Source organism: Numida meleagris, unplaced genomic scaffold (genome assembly GCF_002078875.1).
Source record: "Numida meleagris isolate 19003 breed g44 Domestic line unplaced genomic scaffold, NumMel1.0 unplaced_Scaffold119, whole genome shotgun sequence".
Lineage (NCBI taxonomy): Eukaryota > Metazoa > Chordata > Aves > Galliformes > Numididae > Numida > Numida meleagris.
In genome coordinates this window covers 404,050-430,722 of record NW_018362987.1, presented here as the reverse complement: position 1 = coordinate 430,722, position 26,673 = coordinate 404,050, and the positions used below count along the sequence as shown (strand labels likewise).

Genomic DNA, 26,673 nt, shown 5'->3' with positions numbered 1-26,673 from the left:
GGATCTCAAGGCACAACACTAGAGAAAAACACAAGGAAAACTTAACTTTCAGCCACATCCAGTGCAAATCCAAAACTTAGATGCTTGAAGGATGGAAGAAATAGCTTTCTTCATAAAAAGAATGAATAATTCTGCATACTCAAGAGCCTACAGTGAAAATGAGCTGCTTTCTGAGTTTCCATAGGAAAAGAACAATAACAACAACAACAACAAAAACCGTGACAGTAAGAATCTCAGAGTGATAGGTGAAAGAAAACAGAGGTGAAGGTCAGGCATATGACAGTTGTTTTCTCAATTTGTTTTTTGTAGCTTTGCACTCATCTTGTAGAATAAACCATTTTCTTGTTGAGCCTTCTAGTCAACTGAATGAATCTAAAACACTCGTATGTCCCTGGACATAGAGAAACCATATTAACTGCTGCAGAAGTATAGCGCAGTCCAGTCTCCACCAAGGAGTCATTTGAGGAACACAAAGAATATCAGGAAAAGGGTAAGAAGTATCATAGACACACCAACGTTGGAAAAGACCTCCAATATCATCCAGACCAACTGCCCACTGGCCACCAATATTTCCCCACTAAACTAAAAAGGGGAGAGAACTCTCTCAGTGAGCATTAATCATTGCCAGCTGAAGTTATATCTTGTCAGAAACCACCACCATCATGCTGTGCTGAGGGACTTGAGGACAATCTGGGCTGTCTAATCGTAGCTTAAATAGCAGTCTATGGCAATACATGTCCCACCAGCTGTTTGTTTTTTTTTTCATACAGCATTTTAAGACTAGCAAAAAGTAAAAGAAATCCAATGGGAAAGTCTCACTACACTCTTCACAGCAAGTATTTGCAGGTCTTACATATTGAGGCAATAGTCTCTATTTGAATAACTCTTTTAACTAAATAATTATAGGTCAAACTTTTTTCCTTTATGTTGGGTTTTTCCCATCTGCAAAAAGAGCTTCAAGAGCTTGAATTCCTCCTCTCTTTAGTTGCAAGTACCACTCCATGTAGTATATCACTAACTGAAATCAAGCAGCTGAAGTTTGGGCTGTCTAATTAAATATGAAGCACACACTCCTGTCTGCTTTAGAGGCTCACAACAAGCCAAGAAGAGAGATACAGAATTGGAACTGGATACTAACCTTTTCCACAAGCAGCTAGCCATTTCCTATGCAAACTATCGTCCTTCTGAAAGAGACATTTCTGATTAACAGAATCACCTCCGCATTCTTTCTGGTCAAGGTCTTCTGCACTGAAATGAGCACATTACGTACTTGCTCACAGCAAGCATTACCACTCATTAATTAGCATGTTATCTACAGAAACAGCAAGCAAACCCTCAGAAAACAGTTCTTAAGAGCGAGAATTATACGTTCACTTTTATGAAAATGAATAAAAGCTTACACTTCATCTATGTTTGCTCTTTCCTTTGTGCAGCACACAATCAGATATGCTCAAAAATACAGCTGGTCTTCATCGCAAACACATAACACATTAAGTGGATGGGGCTCATCTGAAGTTAACGCATACAATTCTGTGGTGCTGGACAGCAGCGTCTTCAAGGGAAGTAGTGCTCCTAAAAAACAGCCCCATTCTTTTTCTTCCCCTACTCCTTGCCTAATGGCAAGTTCAAAAGAGCCAGGAGCCTTAAAGGAGGGCAGTTATAAGTATTCGCATCACCGAGGACAGTAACAGGGTGCGACCTGTACCACTCCTTAAGCCCGAGATGTGAACCAGGAGGCACACACGTGGCTGTGACTGCACAGAAACATCAGAACTTCACTCGGAGGCAGAATGACATACTCAGGCACATTCTCTCCACAAGGAAATCAGGGCTAGAATTCAAGCAGAGATGTAACTCATGTAAAAGATGGCATATTTATAGTAAAATTAAAAATAGCTTGAAAAATAAGAAAACAGCAGCTGGGTATCACATTACAGAAAGAAAGCTTTCAGCGCATCCAAGCCAAAATAGGAAAACCATGCTACTGTACTAAAAATACAGAACAATCAATCATGCAAAGCATAGCACAAAGTCCTGAAGAGCAGCCACATATAACCATGACAGGGAGAAAGCATGATGCCCCTTTCTACAGGTAGAAGAAATGACTGAAGAATTTCAGACATTTCCTTAATGCTAAAGAACTTGAGAAAAAGCAATCTGCACCTTCTAAAACACTGCGTAATACTCCTAACCACGGAACTTACTTAAAACATCTATAGACTAGCAGAAACAATCATTTTAAGGATGACTTCACATTGTACTGATACTTCTAAAACCGTATCATTAAAATTGTATTTTAAAAAAGTCGTCTCTTTTTGGAACTATACCAAAAGTGCTGGTTTAGTTCTGCCTTTTTCTAGAGTTATGTCTTATTTACATAAGATAACAGATGAGATGCAAACACCAAATCCTAGCTGTAGTTGACAGTACCACATGCCTCCTATTATTTTGCCATTGTTGCATCATACTTGAAGTTAGCAGATGCAATTGGGTTTGTGCAACATAATATCAAAGACATCCACCATATGGGTATTTCTGTTATTATAATGTGTTTTGGTAAAAAATAATAACAATAATAATAAAAAAAAAGCAAAAAACAAAATAACCAACACACGGATTCAAGTACAACACCATTTAAAGACTGTTAAGGCCAACTGTGTTATTTCTCAAAGAAACCATATATTTTTTGTGAGAATGCTGGGAAGGGTGAAGCCAATACACATATCCAATCTGCACGCTTCTAATTTTCACATTTGGTTTACAGCCTCATAAAAGTCACAATTAATCTCATCAGAGGACAGCCTTGCAACGCCCAGTTTTTGTCATAAATCTGGAGCAGGCATATTTGGCATTGCATTTCCAAATCAATGGGAAGCATTTGGTGGGGAAGGTCGAGAAATCTGAAGTTACAGACACCCAGGAGAGTAGCAATTACAAGGAAAGCAGTAGGCATAAAACTACTTGTCTAGCAAACTAGTGTCCAAAGGTGCAGGTTCAGCACTGAAGGTGAAGGCCTAGAAAGCACTGCCTTCACACACAGGCCACAGGCCCAGTCCTGAGCATTACAGTGCAGCCAACTAAGATGCAAAACCCTACAGCAAAGCACGCCGCATCACAACGAAGGAAGGCACTTGTGACTTCTTGTGACTAGAAGCGCCATGGAAATAGCCAGCATTTCTTTTCTGCTACAATTTACTAACACTACCCCAAAACTCTGCTGGGTGCACATGGTCATATTCCCTGGTTTGTCAAGAAGCCCTGAAGTTCCCAAATTTGAAGAGTTCAGTCTGAGCTGTACAGCCTACAGACTCTTGCCTGAGAAGATCAGAGATGGGCAAAGCTTCCAAAACCAACAGTGGCTGGCACAGCAGCTTTTAAGCTATAAGTGCCTCATTACCTCCATGGAACGTGATTAAAATGCTCAGAATGAAAGGACTACCAGTGGTTTGGGTTAGCATCTTTAGGTAACAGTACACAAGGAAGCTCACCTCAGCTGCTTGAAGGTAAGATCTACATGCATTAAGCTGTCCATTTGCTGACTGACTTTACAATATTGATAGTAATGTGAAAACATTAAGTAGAAGCAGAAAGTTAATAAACGACAATTGGAAGAGAAATTTACAACAAATCTAGAAGTAGAGGATTAGCAGGTTAGCTCAGTACATTTCATGTCCTTCTCAAAGCTGTTTTCAATATTACTAATAAAGCATGGCTGAAACATATAATTAGTGCATGAAAAAAGGAAGGTATAAATACAGCTATTGTTTGGAAAAATAAGGGCAAACACTTATGAAGCTAATATATATGCATACACAGATTCTTTGCTATTACCTCATTATCTTTCAATGGTCATAATGATACCTGCAGGTTTGGAATCTACTTATAGGAAACATTTTGATGGGAGTTCATGTCTGTATCACCCAAACTCATCTAGCTACCTAGAGAAGTTTTGCATCTCTCCTCTCCAGTGAGCCTGAGGCAGCCACCTCCTTACTAAGGAACCTTTAGAACCACGCTGCTAAATTACACAGCCATGCTTCTGGGTAACTGACATAGTGCAGGTTACACAGAAGTATACATTCTGTTGTTTCATTTCAGAAGAGTTTGGCTCTTCCAAAGTTTAAGCTGCATTCAGTTAACATAAGGCAGATACAAAAATCAAGCCCTAAAAAAGCCTTAATACAGAAAGTAGTTAACTTACCACATTTAATGTAGTTATCAGGTCTAATTAACAAGATAAAGAATTAGCTGTCAGTTTATGCCTCTGCAGTTCCTATTTCCTTCTCACAAAGGACGAGACAAGAAAACACGAGCGAGAGAATTGCTGAGTTGGATCATTCATCAAGGTGAAGTGAAGAGAAAGGAAGGAACAACATCAACTCAACGCCACCCAGCAAAACAAGGCAACTCAGTCTCACAACCACCTCAAGGCAGAGGACAGCCCTGCAGCCACCTCAGAAGCTGAAGGAACCACCTTCTGCTATCATTTTTAAGTCAAGGCTAGAAAAACAAAGAATACAGCAGATCTCAAGAATACAGCAGATCTCAAGAAAGGAAAAAAAAAAAAAAAAAAGATTAACACCTGCACTTTGAATAGGCTGTAGCCAGGTACCTTACCCTTCTCTACAAAAAAACACGAGCAATCCCAACTCTGGTTAACACAAGAGAGTTTAAAACATCATTTAAAGAAAAAACCTACATTCCCTGTTCTTCACACACACAAAAGCCGAAGCCAGAATCTGTTTTTAAAGTTTCCCACTTCAACACGCTGCTTTGGCAACATGAGCAGGCATGGAGGGTAATTCTGCCTTTAATCAGTTCTTCTGGCAGGACAAATTCTTTCACGCACAAAGCAGCGTTATCCAGATTTCCCAAACATACCTATGTTGTACCTAGGCAGCACTTGCTCATCTTCATAGCTACGTGCAACAGAGGTTTTCACATGAATTAGTCTCTTCCTCTAAAAGCAACAGGTTATGGAAATTGTCAACATTCATGAAAATGCTTTACTGGTATTCCTGAGCAGCCAAGTGTTTCGAAATGCCCAAAAGTAGCTGGTGGACCGTAAGAGCTCAGAAACAGGAGATCAGCAGCAAGAGCCCTTCCAAAGAACCCCAGGTAATTGGAGTTTTATTTTTAATTTGTCAGTGCATGACTCAAAATTGTCGAGTTTCCAGAGAATAATCATTTTGAAAAAAAAAAAAAAAAAAAAAACACAGCAGGATTTGCAAAGACTGTAAATGCCAGAACTATAAATCTTGGAAACGCATAACTTGTTTCTTCCTAGCCTTTCAGAATTAATGGGATTATTAACCACAGTATATCAGAAATGAGCAGAGTTTAAGCCTTCATTAATTTATGAAACATCTGATTAAGCAGCACTGCCCCTGTCCCTCTGTGCACCGAAACTGTCTGTGCAGTCATCCTAGAAATAAGTCCTACCTCGAGGTCACTGTCATTCATAATAGCAGAGCTACTTTAGGACATGTTTTCAACATCTGCATATCAAACCAAGACAACAGCAGCCTATTAAATGACTGTAGCTCAGAACAAATGAGCCCCCTCCCCCCCCCCCCCCCCCAAGTAAAGAACAAATCTCTTGGTTTCTGATTTAGGGGTGTTTAGTCAGTCAGTACATCTTAAAAAAAAAAAAAAAAAAAAAGGAGATTTTAAAACCCTATAAGAAATGAAGAAAGAATCCAAAGCTAAATGCAACTGCATCACCACCTGCTGGGCAACGATCAATGTGGGCATAATGCTAGATCAGTCCAAAGAATTGAAGGTGACACTGTGGTGAAGACTCTGGCAGTCTCTAAGTTGATGGATTATGATGAGCAATTTCTATCAGCATCAAACAATCATGATATAGGAATGCAGTCCAAAAGAGCTAGTATTTTGAAATGGCAATATCAGGAGTGAAATTAACAGCACTACAATGATTTGGCTCACTCTCAGCTGCAAAGAACTCTGCAGCAACTCACTCCAGTAATCCAACTGGAAGCTGCTGAGTAGCACCTGAAGCTCAGCACTGCACCATCAGACTGAATTCAATGCATCTGGTGAAGCTTCAAGACTTGCCTGTCCTCAGGAACTGCCCCCCTGTTCTGCAAACTTGTTTTCACGAAGAACATAATTACAAACCAAAATAGCCTGAGGCAAAGAAAACACTGAACATAGAGACTTCTCTGTAGCTAAAAATGACTGAAAAAGGAAGGGAACTAATTTTCATTACTCTGTTCTTCAAGTCTTGTATTAATGAAAAAGCTCTGAGGGGACCCAATGGAATTTAAGAATTTACTTATCAGCCACTGTAAGCACTACATGGAATATGCAGCCATCCCCTGCAGTACCTCCATCCCTCATGGAAAGATCAAGATCTTGAGCACTTTGAAAACTCCAGTCCAAAATCAGAGAGTTCTTAACTGAAGCGGTCTCACAAATAGAAACGTAAGCATGTGTTACGCTGCCCTGGATCTTCAGCAAAAAATCACTGACAAATAAGGCTTTACTGAAATAGCTATGACATACTATGAGGCATTGACACCTAACTGAAAAAAAAAGAAAAAAAAAAACATACAAACTCCCAAAATCTAGTAACAGAAGCACAGAGGAAAAAAAAAAAGAATTTTCATTTGTTACCACTGAGTTTGCTAAAGGGTCTCTAATACATGCAAGCTTCCTCATTTTTAAAAAGAAACAAAAAATTAGCAACAGCAACCATTTAAGGGGGCTTATTTCATTTGTGGGTTTTTTTTTTTCCTGCTTTTAAATGCAAACCTCACTGTCCGAGAAACATGGAAGGAGAAGTGAGCTCACTTTCGTGACCTGCGTGAGCAGAGCAGAGGGAACGATAGTTTCTTGCAGTACTGCTTGAATGCTAATCACAATTAGGGGAAGATGAGTGCATCTTCACCCAGTGGGAAGAGCCACAACAACTGCACATGTGGTATGTGATTAGCAACTGTGAAATAGTGCATTTATTACAGAGCTCATTTTGGGAAATATTAAAAAAAAAAAAAAAAAAAAAAACCCACACTATGTTAAATGTATATTTGAATTAAAGTAACCAAGGGAAGGAGCTGCTTAGCTGTAATTTAAACACTGTATTACTTTGAATGCAGCTTACTGTATCCAGCTCGCATGCAGAAATTCAGAGGTAGGACCACAGCAAAGGGACCACTGAAAGCAGATTTGCGAGGCAAAGTGGAGAACACAGGTAGATAGGTAGAGAAGACCTGTACTGCTTAATTGTAAGTCCAATTTTCACTCAAATTGAGTCATGAAAAATGGCTTTGCTATAAATAGGAGTCTCCTGTATACTGCATGAACCGCAGACAGCACTGAAATGCTAAAAGAAAGCAATAGCTGGTGGTTGAGCTTAAAACCACCTTCAGTGATAGACCTTGGTCTGTGCAGAGCAAATGCTAGAAAGGGGAGGGCACGATTAAAAGGGAGGTACCATCAGTGTTGCTGGTACTTGCTGTACCATTTTCTCATTCCCATTTGGAGGAGAGCAGAGGCAGAGGCAGATTAATCTCCCCAAAATAATTCTCAGGAGAGGAGGACATGTAAAAACAGAAACCACATGGAACAAATACAGTGAAGACAGCACTGAAGAAAAGAATTTCCAAATGAGCTTCTCACAGACTGCTGCATAAGCTTAGCATGCATGTGCAAAAATTTAACATCCTTCCATCCATGTCACAGTCACTTGGGAATGTTCATGTACAATGTTTAATCAGCAAGCAATGTATATACATTTTGCAGACCACACCAAGGTGGGAGCAAGTGTTGATATGCGTGAGTATGAAGGCCCTACAGACAGTTTGGGATAAGCTGGATCGATGGGCTGAGGCCAGCTGTATGAGGTTTAACAAGACCAAGTGCCGGGTTGTGCACTTTGGTCACAACAACCCCATGTAGGTAGCGGCCTCAGCTTGTGCAGGTGGGAGGCTAGTGTTGGTGGAGTCACCATCCCTGGAGGTGTTCAAGAATGTAAATGTGGCACTTCAGGACATGGTGTAGAGGTCATGGTGGTGATTGGACTAGATGATCTTAGAGGTCTTTTCCAACCTTAATGATTCTATGATAGTAGTTTGAACAGCACATACTGCCTTAAAAATACATATCAAAGTTTCTCAGAAGCTGCAGGGCAGGGCAATATAATGGAAATACCTGAAAACAGGAAGGAAGACTACAGAACACATTTTTCTAGGCAGGAAAACAAAAGTATATACAAAAGGAATCATAAAGTCATAAGACAAAATGATTTCTGATCTAATTTAAAGGATTATCGAAAAACCTAATAATCTCTGCTTGTAATTAGATAAATGGCATACACAGATTGATTAAGCTTCATTTACAGCAAGAGTACACATTCCTCATCTATACAAAAACAGAGAAGTAAGGATGCTCAAATTGAATATTCTTAAATTGAGAAATACCAGTAGGTCAAAGCTAAACAGCCCATGGGAGGTACATTTTTAACACATGGATACCATTAGAGTACTTGGGATTGGCCTGAAAAGTCACTTTTCCACATTACTGATTTATATTCTTTAAATTAAAAAAACAACCAAAAAAAAAAAAAAAAACTCCACAGAAAGCCATTTATTTTTTGTGCTCCATTTCTAGGTGGCTGTCCACCATTTCCATCAGCACAGAGGCATGTACAGCCAGCGTTCAAGCATCATTTGCCACTACAGGTTGCGTGGAGAAGATATTGCCATGCTGGATCTCATTCATCAGCACGCCTTGCTAATTTTGGTAAAGAGCAAGCAAGCAACTGTGGGAACAACAACAAATGAAGACCATCCATTTAGCTGTCACCTCGACCAATTTCATTTTCCACTTAACAGTTACCACCTCAAATGCTCTCATCTTCTCCAGGCACTTCCCCAGAAATGCAAATACCAGATCCTCCCCTGAGCCGCCTACACGAAGGAGAGTTCCCATCCTCAGCAGCTCCGGAGGACAGAATCGGTGAAAGAAGAAAAACTGCATGCATATTGTGCCAGCCACAAGTGGTATTGTATATGCAAGTGACACTAAAGCCATCATGAGAGTATTTGTTATTTTCTTTAAATTCTGAAAACTACTGAAAATACACCACAATGGCTTTTAGTCTGCATTGTGTACGGACTTGATACAGACATATACCCTTCCACTCCTTCCAAGTAGTCACACATGACTGTGTTTAAAGTTCACCTACATGGCTCAAACCCCAGAAACGATAAGCAACAAGCGTTCCCATTCCTTTGTATGATGGAGTATTTAGCTGCATCTCCAAAGCCTTCATGAATACAAAAGGAAGAAGACATAACACATCTTACAAATGCTGAGATGTAAGAAAAGGAATCATACTATGAGTTGTATTAGAACTGCTCAGTTTGAATGAGACAAGACTGTACGTAAGGACACTAACATAAACCTAATGCTACTAATGATTGAGAAAACCCGGGTTTTCCAAGTGAGAGGTTGCTACTTCCATTAATAGGCAAGGGGCTCCACAAAACTTTAAGATCAGCAACGTGTACTTACAAAGCTTCTTTGCAAATTTTTAATTTATTGACACTGAAAGCAATTGCACAGGACTCTACACGAAATAAGACATCTCCACTCACACCTGCCCTGGATGAGTATGATTCAGGTTAACCTTCTGTGTCAGACAAAATGCCAATAGCAGCAATAATAAAAAGTTACTTTGGGAGCAATGCCTCATCTCCTGAGTGCAGCAAGTGGAGCAATTCACGGGAGTGTAATAGATCTGAAATGCCCATAAGGCTAGCCACTTACCCTAGACCTTCATTTAAACAACAGCACCAACAAAACCCCCTAATCTCTTCCTCCTACCACTGCCAAAAACCGTAATAGAATCATAAGCATAATATATGCAGTAAGCAGCCTTGCAAGACTTAAGAGTATGTAAAATAGAAAAAAATAGTCTTGAAGGTAAATACTGTACGATACCATTTGACTGGTTTTAAACCACCAATATTACAGTAGACAAGTAATTTATATTAAAATAAGACATCAGAGCACAACACTCTGCATCCCTTCCGAGAACACCTAGGAAATCACAGAATAGCAGGGCTTGGAAGGGACCTCTGGAGATGATCTTGCCCAACCCCTTGCTAAAGCAGTTACCATACAATAGGTCACACAGGTAGGCATCCAGATGGATCTGAATATTCATCTCCATAGAAGGAGACTCCACCACTACTCTGGGCAGCCTGTTCCAGTGCTGTGTCACACTCAAGAAATACTATTCTTTCTATGAGAAGAAAACTGTGGTTTTCTTCTTAAATGTAGCAGGCCTCTTAAAAGCTTACTAGAGTAGTGTCTTGACTAAGATTATTCTACAACATATTGGTCACTGAATATGACATAATAACTGTCAGGTAAGAAAAACCCAACATTTTATTTTTTCTTTCCCAAAATATCATATTTACTCCTAGATATTCTCAAATACTCAAAATCATTAAAACTCATTGTGTTTTATTTCCAGGAGTTCATGGATATTTAATGATATTTCAGAGTTATTGACTGAGCAAATGGGGATTATTATTATTATTATTATTTTAAGAAATAGCAGGAATTGCTCCAAAATCCTCTTATGGAGAGCACCTGACACTGTGCTACTTACCGTAATGTCACATTTTGCAAGCAGTTGTTTTCCTGTAATTGTATAGAACTTAATACTACCAACAGTGGAATGTAAGACTCCATTTTCCTCACTCTATATGAGTAAATACGAGAAAATGTGGCAGAAGCCCAATATTGACAGTCAAGTTCTGTCTCCACTTTACACAGAAAAAATCACTCCAGTTCCCAAATTCTTTGGAAGAAAGGCAGTGGGAGAAAAGAACCAAGCACTGAATGCAAGAACTGTTGGGAAAAAAAAAATTAATTAATTAATTAATTAAAAAGCAGTCATCACACAGAAATACACAGCCAAAAAAAAGCACCAACAGTGGGTATAAGCTATTCTTTGTTTGCATGATCAAACACACATTTTGTGTAGCTTCTCATTTCAGCCAGGTTATACACAAAGGACAATATATTTGTGAAAAGCCATGATTTTCAAAACATTTGTCATTTCCGAAAAGTTATATATCTGATATTTTAACTGTAATAGTCCAATACCCAGAAGACAGTATTCTAGTTGAGCTCATTTATGTCATAGGGTAGATATAAAAAACACTCTCAGCTACACACAGACAGGAGTAAATACAGAGCATGCATTATACATACTACACACTAAACACTGAATTTCCTTCTCAGTCCAATATTAACACAGTGGAAGCATTCAAAGAAATTGCATTGCAAGGCAACACATTGCCCTGTAACAGTGTGAACTGCATGGCCTTACTGTTATTTTCAAAACAAACCATGCAACAAAATGACACAAGCTAAGGGCAATTCCCACCCAGATTCGAGCAACTAAAGAGAGCCTTGCAGCTCTCCTCCCAACATTCCTGCAGAGGAATAAAACACATCAATCTGGCCCAGCCTGCTTCTGGGTTTATTCACAAGTTTTCCTTCTTTCTCCCCCTCTTCATCCTCTGTATCCTCCTCCCCCAGCATGTTTGGGCTTCGTATATTCTTCCCATTCCTACTGCCTTTCCTTTCACCTTCCCCTACTTCTCTTCATGCCAAATCCTCTCACATTTCTCTCTCAGAAAACAAGAAATAAAGTATCGGATCCTTTTCTCAAACTGCACCTCCTGACCAGGATTTGAGGTCACAGCTCATAGAAACTAAGGAGTTTGTGAAAAGCAAGTACACCAAGTCCACAGAAAAAGCGGAACGTATGGGCAGTACCATGTCATCACCTAAAGAACTAAGTCATCTCCCATCAATCCACCGTTTCATATCCAAGCTGATCAAAACTATGGGAAACCACTGCTTTAAAATGGCATACTGCTCCATGATCCTTGCCTGAGATACTGAGGAGCTGAGCACAGAGCAGCTCCAGGAGCTCTGATTTAGGAGAAGCCAGGCCTCAAAGGGGTTTCTACATTCAGAATGCTCCAGGCCTCTTCATTTCTTCCTACACTCTTTCAAGGTACCGTTAATTCTTGCCAGCTATTCAGGAAGAATTTACACAGTAGTTCCAGTAGGTCTTTCCTAAAAGATGCAATGAATGGAGATATTCCTCCCTCAAAGTTTGTTTTCAGAGATGGATCTGCCATCGTTTAGCCCCCTTGACAATTCTAGAAGAGCACAGGGAGAAATTATAGGCTGAGATGCCAACACAATGATGGCAACTCCCTATATCCTAGCAGTAGTATGACATATACTATATATGTCCTATACTGTATACATATAATATACTAGGAAGTAATAACGATTGCTTTATTGCATTGAGTCCACCAGGCTTTTGGCAAGGCAGTATTCACCATGCAAGTTTTAACTATCTGGTTGCAACCTACAGTTCAGAAACTCTTCTTTCTGCACAAATGAATGCTTGTAAATAACATTACTGAAGTTGGTATTATAGTGCTTTGAAAACATCTTCATTGGAGTTCAGCATAATTAATACAAAAACACTTAGAATATTTTTTTTTTCCAGCTGATGGTATCTCAGGGGACATACATTTGAATACAAGGGTATTCCGAATAAGTCTCACAGAAATCTGACTGCAAAGGTACTACAGAAACCTTCCTTCCAAATATTAACACAAAGGAAAGCTTTCCTCAGACAAATAATTTGTGCTTCCATATGGATTAAGTGATCCAGAATCAGAAAAATGTCACTCGGCCACCTCTCTAAAATAACAGGAAAGCATTCATGAGCTGGATTTACTATTAGCATGATGCAGTTCATTAAGTATGCTACTGTCTTCATTTGTACAGGAAACTGTTTATAATTCTGCTGGACGTGCTCAAGCTTCCCTTTCACTAGGGCTGGAAATGAAAGAAACTTCCAGATAATGCAAGCCAAACATCTGGCACATTCAGAGAACACTTGCATGCTAATGATAGTGGGAGAAGTAATCTCTCTCATCAGTTCATTTCATAACAATCATGTAGGTTGTGTGGCAAGATAGGAAGCACAGAAACCTTTTTCTTTCCCCTCCCCACTGGCACTTAGATTTGTCTCATTTGCTGTGCATATCTGCCAATATCCCAGATGTCCGTGAGCTAGAAACCAAAGACTACATCACTGCTGCCACTACTTACTGACTTTACATTCCTGCAGGCCTGCTACACTTAGGTCACATTTCTCAGGGGTTATATGTAAATATTTTCCTTTGCTGATTGCAATCCCGGAGCCATTTCCAGCTGATACCTCGCAGAGATCCCACACAAGGAGCAAGGAACCGTAGTGTTTAGCCCTGAGGGGTAAGGCTGTTCCCATCAGCAAGGCTGATGAGAGCCAGGTCTAAAGGCGGTGCCACTGCTAGCAGGGGATGCAGACGGAGACACCTGGGACACACTGCCTGCCAGGATTGAAACTGGAGGGGTTCACCTGACAGCAAGCATTCCCACAGGAGCTGTGGCTCAAATGGTAATCGGAGAGTGGCATCGCTGAGGTGTATACCATGTGGAAGCGTTCTTCACTGAGCTAATTCACTGCGAGCAGGGAAAAAGAAAGAAGTTGAACCAGAATACAAGCAACAGGTCCATCCTCCCGCAGGATGGTTCATATTGCATTCGCAAGTCCCTGATGTTGATGCAAGGACACAATAGCATAAGGCCTTGGATTCATCAATCACCTTTCCTCGGGAGAGCTCTGTAAACACCAGCACCAGCCTTGAGCTATGTCTAGTGTGGAACTCATCAGCTGAAACAAGTGCAGTAATAACCATGGTATACCATGGCTCATAAATTCCTGTGTGGACTCCACTTCCAGCTGACGCTGGGAAATCCAGGCAAGTCAAAGCTATTACATTTTAAATTACAGGACCATAAGCTCTTATCCTGCTCCCTGCCTCTAAGGAAAGCCTTACCTATGGTGTGTTCAACATTCAGTAAGTTGGAATCATGCTGGAGCAAAGAACAGGAGACAAAGTGAACAGGGAAGCACATTTTCTTTTCTTGTTTGAAGGTGCACTCGGGACAAGTGAATACACTAGCTCTCTGGCTGCATTTCAAGCAGCATGTGTGGCATGAAGATTCACTTATAGATGCAAAACCAGAAGCTCATCAGAAAACAAATAGGGCACTGCACAGGTCTGATGTGGCCTCAACTGAACAAATTATAAAAGTCTCCAAGGGTACAAAAGCAGACCAAGGCATTCATATCCCACCAAGTCCCCCAGGCCATTTTGTATCAAAGCAGTCCAAACTCCACTGAATGTGACAGAGGGTTGCCAACCCAAGCCACTACAACACTCGGCCTGTTGTCTTTCTCACACCCCCTCACACTGTACTTTGGTGATTTCAAAAGGTGCAGCACTACATTCTCTAACTGGGAAGCTCCAAAGCATGCAGGCAGCGGAACTTAAGAGACAGAAGCAGTGGTGAATATAGAGCTCTTCTCAATACACAATATTACTAAAGCAGCTGCTCAGTAGACTGAGCAGGGAACTTCTAAAATTCAGTCACCAAAGTATCAGTGTGCTGGAAACTTGTTACAAAACTGTTAAAAGGAAGGGTACAGCATGAAAGTACATTACCAAATTAAAATTAAATGTCGCTTATTTATGAAAAAACTATGTAAATTTACGGAGCAACAACAGCCCTGTATCCCACCCTCATCTTCTGACCTCTTGTGTCACACAGCAGCTGTTTTATTTGGCTGTTCCCAACTCATGAGTTCTGTGATTATGACCGTGCTCAAGGTGGGACTTATCAAATTTTTACCATCTGCTAACTTGTAATCAAAGTTTGCTTTCCCAAGACCAGCCATGTAGCGGGGCCAACATGCACTGTCACAGCTTGAAACCACGGAAGCACTTTGCAGTGACATTACAAGAGCAATAAAAACAACAGCAACTATCTCCCTGCCAAATTCTAAGGCTCTTTTGTACCAGCAGCAGGTGCACACAGTTTACAGACTGTCTAGATCAGGAACTTGCAGTTGAGGAACCTAAATTCTCCTTCTGCAACCTAGAAGCATCCTGGCCTTCAGAAGCAAGCTGCTACAAACCTTATTTGTCTGAGTGAATCATCAAAAATTACATCTCCAAATCCTCACATACAATTTGTCACAATCCTGATCTACTCTTCCCTCACTCATCTAACGTAGCATAAATGCTTAAAAACAAACATTTATCTTATTTATAATATAATGTGCATTGGTATGCTGGAAAGGAAGCAATGATAATTTTCTGGAAATATGGATGTTATAGCATCTCCAGTGTCACATGGAAAGTAGATTCCACTTACTGTCAATCCACCACAGTTCCAAAGGCAAAGCACAAGTAATAATCAAAAGAGAACTATTTCAGGAAAAAAAAGATGCCAAGCTGAATTTCACTTAAAAAAAGCTATATTAAAAAGATAAAAGGATACTAAACTGCAATAAAACTTTAAGAAACATCTAGTGCTTTAATAGAGCTTGCAATTCTTTCTGTACATTGCGATACAAAAATCTTATTCCTGAAAGCCAGGATTTTGTTCTGGATTTTTGCACTTAAACCTTGCTGATATTTCTCTGTCAAATCAACAGTTAAGATCCATCCGTGCATGAACTTGCTGGCAATTTAGCTGATGGTCTACTCAGCTAAGTGGAACCTGCATTAAAGCAAGTGGGACACCACCAAAACAAGGACTGGAGCACAGATGTATAGGCTGCTGAAGCATCTACACTGAACCAGCTGAAGATTGCACAGTAGTTACCATACATGTTTGCACACATGTCAAATGTAAATATATGTATGCATGTGCATATATGTAAATGGAAAGTGTACACTCAGGTACAAGCACAACAGTAGCACTGCTGTACAACTACACCATCTGAGAGCACTAAAACGAGGAGTGAGCCAGAAATACTGTCTTCATTGGAGTTCAGGTTGTGTGTTGTTGCAAACAGCAAGCTCCAGGTTCAATTCCATCTTCTAGCTTTCTGGCATCACCTCACCACAACTGGAAAATCGTGTGATGAACAGCCAGTGTGCGATCATCCTATGCTAGGGAAAAAGGAAAAGAAAACCTTCAATATCCTCTGTACAGATAGTACAGCAAATGGCATTGATTCGATTTGAAGGAAAGCCTTCTGAGAAACACTTCAGCTCCATCAGGGCAGATAACTTCCATACTCTCTGGGTATAACAGCTGCTCTTCAGCGAGGAGCTCACTAGAACAAAAGGAGAGCACAGCAGCCACAGTTAAGAACAGGGTGCCACTGCGTTCGGCTCATTTTTGGCAGAGCTCTTCTACCTAACCTAATCTTATTATTTCTCTAGGCATGTGCAGAGAAGATACTCGCAGTAGGATTTTCAATTTCAGTAAAGAGATATAAAGCCAGAAGAGCACCATATGTTAGACTTCAATACTGGTTTTGAGCATAATTACTCTGGGAAGGGATGATCCAGTCAAATTGCATTTGACTGCAGTAATGCCATAAATCCTGAACGACCACGTAGATCACTGTAGTGTTCCTAGAGAAATAAGAACTATTAGAAACTGTGCTACCATTGGAGAATTGAATTTTCCAAATACAAAGAGCAAATAACGCAAACGACAGTGTAATTTGTGTACTCTCATACACGATTCATTCAGTGGATAACCTTTATATATGCAAGAAATAAGGTTAATTCATACTCGATTTTCAGAGAATTCACTCATGGAAAGTAAACTGGATTTGAATAGTAATAAGCTGTTTAAATAAAATAGAAGAACAAAAGAAAACAGATTGTAATTAAGGGTTATCAGCATTTGTTTAGAAATTAAGGGAACATACTAGAAAAGCCAACTGAGTCAAGGAGCTCAGCTGTCTGAATATGAGAAGTGGCATGGACATCTTCATATCCAAGGTATTCAACCCTTCAAGTATTCCAAGGAACAAAGTGGTAAAGATTGTCAAGCAGACTTTTGGCTAGTATGGGAGCGGTCAGACAGCTGGACTTAATCTTCCTGGGCCCTTCCAACTGAGCCAATCAGTCTTTTCTACTCTAGGATGGCCTGAATTTATTTCCCATGAATGAATGCACACCTGTCTATATTAGAAGACTTCAGTAAAAACAAACAAACAAACAAAAAGCCCTAAAACATATACAATGAAGAGGCCAAGAAAACAGAATATTGTAGGAACTGATGTAAAAGAATCTCGGGAAGATTTCTAAGTCCAAACATGGTATTTTCCTGTTTTTGATAGTTTTATAAAATTTCTTTATGTTACAAGTAGGGAAGGATCAGGAAAAGAATGCTCTGTGATCACACGCAGAGCAAACAGGATTTGGGGAAGGATAATCTAGATACCAAAGGCCATTTTGGACCTTATTCTTAGTATCCTATGAGAGGAAGGGGATAGATGGTGAAATAAATAATGTGAGGAATACAAGGGCACAAAAGAGAAAATCATAACATGGAATTAAAAAACTTCCTGGGCCATTAAAGAGTTAGATCCCAAGTTTTGAAATAAATGGCACACAAAACGGAATATTGCTAAGACCTATCTTTTAACTGGGATGCTGCATACAATTAAAGAACAGAAAATAAATTATTCATGTTTTCAATAAAAGAATTTTCTGCCAGCCTATAAAACTTACTTCAGTGGTGCAGAGACTAAGTATTCTTCCCATTGAATTTCCTTCCAAACACATGAAAGCAGGGGAGAATGTGACCAAATTTAATATGGGTTTAACAAAAGGTAGCTTGTGACAAACTAACCTAAGAGATTACTTCACCAGATAACATTCTCCAAATGCTGTAGATCTCATTAATCAGGATTATAGCAGAGCATTCAGCAGTGTCACATGGGAACCTGTTAGCTAAGCTGCAGCCAGCACAGCAATTTTGAGATGGGTGAGCATCTGTTTCCAGGGGAGACAACAGCAGAAGTCCTGAAAACTTAAGTGATTATTAAAGGGTCTTAAGAATCTTCTTGGAACTGATCTTATTAAACATTTCCCCTAATAACTCTGTTGCCAGTATTAGGAATAGGTTGATGAGATACAATACAATGGGGAGACAGATACTGGAAGAGAAGACAGACATTACACAGAAGTAATTAGATGCTTTGAAGAAGTGAAGTAACAGAAACAGGACAAAAATTCTGTAAAAGACAGCACAAGGTCACGTACTTGGTGACTGCAAGAGGTATCCCACCATGCTGTGTTCCTCCCAGTGAATACTGTGAAGAAGAACCAGTGAGTTACAGTTAACTGCAACATGATTATAATGAATAATGAATGGGATCCAGGTGAAAAAAAAGCAAATTTGACCCTTGAATCCAGAGAGTACTTCCAATAGAGATTAGAAAACAATGGTGTTACCAAACTGAACACTGATCATGTGCACAAATGAATGCAATGCATAATCTTTCTTCACCACACTGAAGAAAGAGGAATTTGAGACAAAAGTACTCAAAAACTGCCAAGATATTGGCAAAAATGATTTTCAGCATAACAAATGATCATGACTGCATCTATCCAGGAAATAAGGAGAAGAGTCTAAGTGGCAGAAGCTCCATGTTTCCAAAGGCACCAGGGACAAAAGAAGAGCAAAGCAGCAACTCCTTGGGTTTAGAAGGGGCTCAATATGTACTCCAAAGATGCTGGGGCTGCACAAGCGAGAAGCACAGCTGGAGGCATGGGTGCACCTTCCCAGTCTTAAGCTCTGAATTTGAAATACTCACTCATTTGAAATTATGAACGTGCATCCAATTTGTATCCAAAGCCGGTTATCAGATATCAGCCTCGAAGTTCAATCTTAGTATTAAATTCCACAAATAACCTTTACAAGCTTACTTCATGAAAGGTTTTGTCTTTCTTTTATTTTTTTTTTAAGATACTGTTTGTGGATAATGGACTTTTCTAGAAAAAAAAGTTAAAAAATCATACAACTTATCAAGCAGAAATCAAGTTTAGCACTGGACACTCCAACCAAACCCTGCAGCAGACAAGGAATTAATTCTCACTTAAAACCTTTAACCCTTACAATACAGTAAGTGAAGACCAGAATCCAGCACAGCCAGTTCATATTATCATTAGGCCTAGCAGCTTAAATTGCTTTCATATTGTTATTTCAATGTATTTAAGAGCAAATTTTTTTTCACCATGAAGATCTGTCTGCTATTCCCAACAAAGACATTGAAAATCCCAGTAAGTCAGTAACATTTCATACAAATCTTGAAAAAGACAAAAAAAAAACAAAACCAAAAACAAACCAACAGCCTTGAACAACACTTTCCACCTTTGGGAAGAATATTAAAAACTTTGCATCACAATTTTACAGGCAACTGCCTTGCTGGCAAAGCTATTACACCTGAGCAAATGTGACACAAGGTGACAATACAATTATTCCAACCAGTGATTTAGCACAAGTAGGTAACTATAAAGAAGCTGCGGAGCCCCAAATTTCTTTACAGTCTGCCTATTCACTGTCCAAGGCAAGGCATGAAACACAGCAATTGGAGCTAACTTTCTCGCCTCTGCAGCTCATTACAACAGCTGAGAGAGAAGCAGTTCATCATTAAGCAGAGTAGCACTCTCATTAAATTGCACTCTTATTTCATAGGGTTGTAACTGTGAAGCCACATGGATTATATTCCTTCAACCTGAGCACTAACGCCATAGATAAAAATGCATCAAATAACCTCGGCTAACCAAACCCCCCAGGGCAAGGAAACCTAAAGCAATAGTCACAGTCAGGTGCGAGTAACTGGGAATTCACACACAGTCTCAAACTCCCTAAAGCGCAACTCAGACCTGCCAAAGCCCACAGCACATTAATATTAACATCATGAATTATTTACTCTGTCCCCCACACTATTAGCTTACCAGCTCCACCAATTAGATGGCTTCATAGGAAGGAATGAAACGTGGACCTAGAGTTAACCTTCCACAGGAGTGTGTTATCCTCTTGTAACAACAGAGCTTTCTTCTTCCATATGAAAATACGCACACATACATCTATTTTGTCCTCCAATGACACCTAAGGTACAATAAGACTGTTCTCCATACTAATTGGGATGCAATAATCAATACAATCTGCTTTTATTATTATTATTTAAACTAAGGTTTGCCCTTAGATTGCTAACAGTGTTGCAAGGAGCACTGTGCAAGGAAAATGCAGGAATCTAAGAATAACACTTAGTAAAATAAGACCAAGCAGTCCAAGCAGCATGCCAAGAATCAGGAATTGTCCAGCAGCAAAAAAAAAAAAAAAAAAAAAAAAGTTAATGTCAAAGGTTTTCAAATTAAGATCAAATAACAGTGTTGTGAAATATACATTTATAAGATTGCTCGTGCTATGAGAAATAAGGGATTAAGAGGATAGAGGGTAACAGAAAGTGTTAGCGGAGCAGTTACCGCTTATCAACAAATGAGCCATGAATAAGGCTCTGAGCTTATGAAGCCCCAACTCAAAAACCTGCAGAAATGAGCTAAAAAACAACCCGGCATGTCAGCCTGTTAGACAAGGGGTTCCCCAAAACAAACTGCTCTTAGGGCACAGAGAAGAGCCATGACAGCTTCGCTTTGCAACAAGCACTGAATGCAACCACAGATAATTGACAAACAAATGTGAAGACCTCTTCTGTATCGCTGCACGGAACCAGGCTGATGTGAAAGGGGCTGAGGTGGCACAGAGGAAGCCCTGCTAAGCCACCACACCACTTTTCGTGCCAGTTCCCCCTGCTCTGCACAAGCAGGGGTTCGTGGCAGTGGATTCCCTGACCAAACAGACCAATAAATAAGATGCTGCCTTGAGGCAAGCCCGCTGCTGATGCACCCCCAAGGGAAAGGCAAACCACAAGAAATCCTGCTGTCTCTGACTCGGCAGCACAAAGTTTGCCTGGCAGGGCTCTGCAGCAAGTTTCCCTGCCTGCTCTACACACAGAACTTGCAACGACCCCCACCGCTCTACCTCCAGCCCAAACCCGAGCCAACACAGCGCGGCAGCAATCCCAGCCCAAGGAGCAGAGGGGAAGAAATACCTTGGCACATCAGGCGGAGAGGCGCAGCGCTGTTCAGCATCCCCGTGGCCCGGCTGCGCTGGGATGTGCCTGCCCACAGCTGCGCCCGATCGCTGCTTGGTGCTCCCTCCTCTGTGTCAGCAGCTCTTGGACCACTGCCGGGAGAGCAGTAAGCTCCTTACTGCTCGGTGCTGCGCACTGCCTGGAAGGAGGGTGCCCGGTGAGAGATGGGAGCTCGCTTCAGTTATCCTCATTAAATTTGAAAAGCGTGCACTGAAATGCCTGTTTCCTGAAGCCTGCACAGACTCACAGCATGAATGGTGCAAGACTGCACGGTAATCTCATCAAGTTTATTAAAAGTTAATAGCAACACCCTCCGCAGCAAGCCTTGCCTGAGCTTGGGCTCAGCTTTAACAAGGTCTGTTCAGCAGCAGAAGTGCAATTGGAGCCTCTGCTGCAAAATGAAGAAACACCCACGGGCAGCTGGGGGACACCTCCCCCATGGGACTGCTCTGGGAAGAAGAGCTGGTGGCTGTCTCCTGAATGGCCTCAGTGGCCAAAGTGGACTCACTGTTGAGGCTGGGGGCTCATTTCATAGAATTATAGTATTGTTAGAGTTGGAAGAGACCTTTAAAGACCATCTGATTCAACTCTCCTGCAATGAACAGGGACACCTACAGCTACATCGGGAGCTCAGGGCCCCATCCTGACCTTGAATGTCTCCAAGGACAGGGCACCCACTATGTCTCTGGGTAACCTGCACCAGTGCCTTGCCACCCTTACTGTAAAAAACGTTTTCCTCATATCCATTCTAAATATCCCCTCTATTAGTTTGGAACCATTTCCCCTTGTCCTATCAGACAGACCCTGCTAAAGAGCCTGTCCCCTTCCTTCGTACATCCCTCCTTTAGATACTGACAGGCTGCTACTGTAGCACAGTCCATATCACAAATCCATGCTCTTTCTTTCAAAAATATGAAAGAATACTGCAGCACATCAGTTATTTGAGAACTTGTGCTGAGACTAAAATCACTCCTTTTTAAAAAAATACACAGAATTATCTTTCACAACTGCCTCAAAGTTCTGCACCTCATACACAAACCCTGCTCAAAGGGGTTACTCAGTAAGACACGCAATTCTTAATTAACTTCAAATGATCTAACAAAACTTGATAAATGAGACAAATTGGAAAAAAAAGTATTATCTTCATCCTTTAAGACCAAGACAATAATTGATATAAAATTGCAGACTGAAAAATTCTACAATTTTAAGACACACATAAATTAAAAAAAAAACAGAATTGAAACTTTGTTCCACCACCTGTCCATTAGCTTCACCTTTCCCTATGAGACACACCTGTCCATAGCACAAGGCACTGGCTCACCTGCCCTAGCAGCACTGTGTGCCCGTGTTCTCTGAGCACCAAGCCCAGCTCCTGCTGAACCACAGCTCAGGCTCTAAGCATGGGTTCTGCCTGCCCAGCATCAAAGGAATTCCTACAGGGAGAAAGGACAATACAGGAGACACTGCTGCAGAGAGAGAAAAGACTTCTTACTGTAGTGCGGATGTGTACATTAAATATTTAATATGGTACAACAATGTTGCTGTTGTTAGTTTTGTATTTTCTTGGAATGTTATCAGAAGGAACTAATTCACCTTCCAGCCTGGAATAATTGAGAGCTTCTCATATACAGGTTACTTTAGAAGTGTGAAAAGCTGACATAAATAATGATGGTCGACGTAAAAAGTATTCATTAATTTCCTTACCTTTTGTAAGGATCCTATATTCCTCGCCAGTGTTGTTGGTATTCAATTGTTCCCCGCTGACCTCATCCCCACTCACCAAGAGGGTCTGCCTGGCTTAGGAAAGCCAGTTCAGTTCACCACCGACCCAGACTGACAGATCTGACATAGGGCAAAGCTGCCTCATGGTTCTGATCCTACTGAAGTCACACATGGGTACAGAAAGGGAAGGTCCTCAGTACAGTCTCTTAAAATACATACTTGTACAAAGTTACTTTCCATCTTCCAGCTATTTTAAACACCTTATGTGACACGAAGATCATTGGAAATAATGGAATGAGATCTTGCAAACCACAGACCTGGACACATGAAGGAGAGGCAGGTGAGTGGGATCAGTCAGCCCCTATTTACCCAAGCTCGGTCATGCCTGATAAACCTGACTGTCTCCTGTGATGAAATGCCTGGCCCAGTGGATGAGAGGACAGCAGCTGTCATTTTCCCTGACTTTCATAAGGTCTTCAGCACTGTCCTCGTCCACACTCTTGTACCCACATCAGGATACACGGTCAGAATGCAAAAAGGGAACAAACTGAACAGCTGCTTAAATGGTGGGGCTCTGACCTGGCAGGAGAAGAGACAACAGGCACACGCTGAGAGAAGCCAGCTCAGGGAGGAGGAAAGAGATGCCTCCTTCCCATGAGAACAGCAAAGTTGTGCAGGCCTCATCCTCAGATCTGATGACACTAAGCCCAGGGCAGCCTGCTCTGAGAGGGAAGATAGGCCACAGAGCCCTTGAGGTCCCTCCCATGGTAAAGACTCTTATCACCTTGGTATTATCTACAAGTTACACACTCACATAAGCAGGCCATGATTTCTTTCATCACTGAGGCACTGCTAAATACGACTGGGAGACAACAACTACAACTTAGGAAGGAAAGAAGCATTGTCAGATCAAGTCCTCAGGTTACCAACATACGCAATTCTAGTCAAAAGCAAGACCACAGCCAGACAGAACAGATGAAAATACTCATGCTTTTAAGATTTTGACTAGTTTAGTTGAGGCAAAGGACACTGCTTGCAGCTGTATAGATGTCCATCTGTTTCAAGAGACAAACCTAAGGATGTTGTAATTACACCAGTCAAAATGCAGACGTACATGCACAACCATCCCAAGTGATGCTGCTCTTGCACTTTGCAGTGGTTTTGGCACCAAGAGGCAGGGTATATATAAGGCAGCACTGCCACAGGGCAGGAGGAACTGAAAGCACATTGTGCAAAGGAAGACCTGAAATCTGCCCATCTGCTCACAGGGAGGCATTACAGCAGCCCCATGGAGCTGTCATATCCACAAATCCAGGAGGAATGGTAATTGGTTTACTCAAGTTTGTTAGCGACATAATTCCATCACAAACGCCTCTCAAGGCAAGTTCATTCACAGTGCTAATTTTGGTCTCTTTTCAACAGCCCATTTGTTCTGTAGCACTATAAATATTATGCGAATGAAAATCACGGGAAATGGCTATTCTACACGCCAGTGCATTATTATTAGATATGTTTCTCAAAAAAGCCCACAAAGCTAATTGTGTCCGCATTTACATAGCTCCTTTCAGAAAGTGTATCGAGGACTCTTTGTAGAGCATCAAATCACAAACCCACAGCACTGACTGCGTGCAAACAATCCAATATATTCCATATGCAGCTGTGAGGACTGCCATAAACATTTATATTCATGCCGGTTCATCTGTGCTGGGATTAACTGAGTGAGAAAAGCTGGCCAAGGACACCTATTTAAAGATCCAGCAGGTTTAAGTAGATGGAACCAGCGCACTAACTTCTCATCTAAAGTACAGCACAGCTAATGACTGCATAACCTGTAATTCTTTCTGCAAAGGTAACATTTTGTGCACAATCCCTCCACGTCGTGCCAAGGAAATTGTGTTTGATGGGCAGTGAGCCCTTCTGGTGCAGGACCCCTGCATCCTTTCACAGAGCAAGCAGGGAAGGGAGCCTGCTGCAACACGTGGCGCTTGGCAAAGGGCAACGTGGTCATGCTTACAGCCTGGTAGGGACCTGGTAAGGAGAGTTCCTGAGCGCTGTGGTGGTCCTGTGGGGAGAGCAGAAGAGTCTCTGCCTGATGCAGTTACATGTGGCCAGGCCAGCAGCCTAAATAGAAGAAAGATTTCATGGTAATATGTGTGACTTGGAATGCCTAAATCAGAAATGCCAACCTGAAAACCTCCTCTTCTACCCACTAGCTCCGCACTGCTGCCAGACCCCAGGTGATGCTGCATTTCAGCCTTACAAGCCCCAGCTGCCCAGAGTTCCCTCTGTGCAGACTCAGAACTCAGTCCAAGGCTGACAAAGTCAGGGTTTCCCACCTTAAGCCAAGTAAATCCCAGGGGCTAAGGCCCAGAGGAACCCGCTTTCTTCCAATCACCTCCCACATCCTTCACAACAAGACAACTAGAAAACCCAGACAGATCAGGGATGGAGATGCCTCTCATTCCCCTCTTAGGAAACAAAACCAAACATAACCTTTAGGGTCAGAAGACAAAAAGAACACACCACTTTAATTTGCATGAAAACTCTTTGAGCACTGGGATATTCACAACTCATGCAGACATACCTCACCTCTGCTTCTGAATCCTTGACAGCAAAGCAAGCTTTATAGGGTTGCAAAGACAGATTAAGAGATAACTGCTCAGTAGTCTGGTGATCAGGCACTTTAATGTACAACACAGAGAAAGTCCCACGACTGAAACTCCTTCTTCTAGCATGGTTCACAGAGAAAACGGGAGCACTGGAAGAAAGAGCATAAAAATCCATTCCCAAAGCAGTGACCTGGTAGTGGGCCCCAAGCTCTCCTTTTGACAGCCCTGAGGATGCTCAGCCTGTCTGGGGTTGCAGCATGGGCACCTGGTGTCAGCCGGCAACAAAGGGAGCCCAGGGCTGCGAAGTCTGTATGGCTACACTAGCACACCTATGGCTTTAAGAGCAACACGTCCCACTGAGCCTTGCTAGCTCATGCAGGATTTGGGCTGAGATCCAGGGATCTCAGAAAGAGAGAATATATTGGTAAAATTCACTTAAAGGGGCAGAGGAGTGTCAAAAATAGAGCAAATATGTACACACATGTAAATAAATTCATACATATAAAAACAAGGATGGAAATACATACCTGTAAATTGCCCAGTAAATGCATATGCTGTATTGGAGATGTAAGAATTTTGCATCTCTTTTATTCATTATAAGCCAACACAAGTTTAGAGCACCAATAAATGTCCAGGTAGTTAAAGCACAAGAAAGAGCCAAACTACTGAAATCCCAGTCCCACAGTAAGTGGGAATTGGGACTATAATTCTCTCTTCTCCCTCTGAATGGCTGAGAAAGGTGTCCCAGAAGGGCTCTTTCAGGTAACACAGTAGTGACAACATCTGGCAACACCCACATGCCATGGTTGTGCCACAGGAGCCTCCCAGATGCCTCCACACTTCTATCACTTGTTTAACAAAGCACAAATACCAGCTGTGAAGGCAGCTTTCTGCTGTGAACACCAACGCATGAAGCCAACATCTCCACAGCCACATAACACAGGTCTGGCTTCCCTCACTACCAAGCCAACAGGGGTGTGAGCAGCTGAGGTGCCTTACCCCCGCACTGCTCCAACCCCACTTGCTGGGGTTGCACTCTGCTCTCTTCTCGCTATGTGAGCTGTAGGCAGCAGACAAAATGAGAAGATTGAGCAAATCCTTGAGCATCACACAAAATCATAGAACCATTAAGGTTGGAAAAGACTCCTAAGATCACCAAATCTAATCATGAGCCCATCCCCATCTGCCCACTGAGCCATGCCCCTCAGTGCCACATCTCCACGGTTCTTTAAGTGCCCTTTGTAGGAAAGA

At 41.4% G+C, this 26,673-nt stretch overlaps 1 protein-coding gene across 24 annotated transcripts in view; it reads right to left on the bottom strand.

Moving 5' to 3' along the window:
* Positions 1–26,673, bottom strand: part of PCDH15 (protocadherin related 15) — a 736,955-nt gene that overhangs the window by 357,144 nt on the left and 353,138 nt on the right. For 20 of the 24 annotated variants that reach the window (XM_021381881.1, XM_021381890.1, XM_021381879.1 and 17 more), the window contains one exon: positions 21,050–21,230. The exons of 1 other annotated variant lie outside the window; for it this stretch is intronic. Coding sequence is in view for 1 of the 23 variants with exons in the window: in XM_021381897.1 (XP_021237572.1) it covers positions 21,050–21,089 (40 nt within the window). In the remaining 22 variants the exon portion in view is untranslated. Of the gene's footprint in view, positions 1–5,442; positions 5,493–5,727; positions 6,043–19,892; positions 20,150–21,049; positions 21,231–26,673 lie in introns of those variants that run through there. 3 more of the 24 variants (XM_021381892.1, XM_021381894.1, XM_021381893.1) reach the window with 3 other exon arrangements.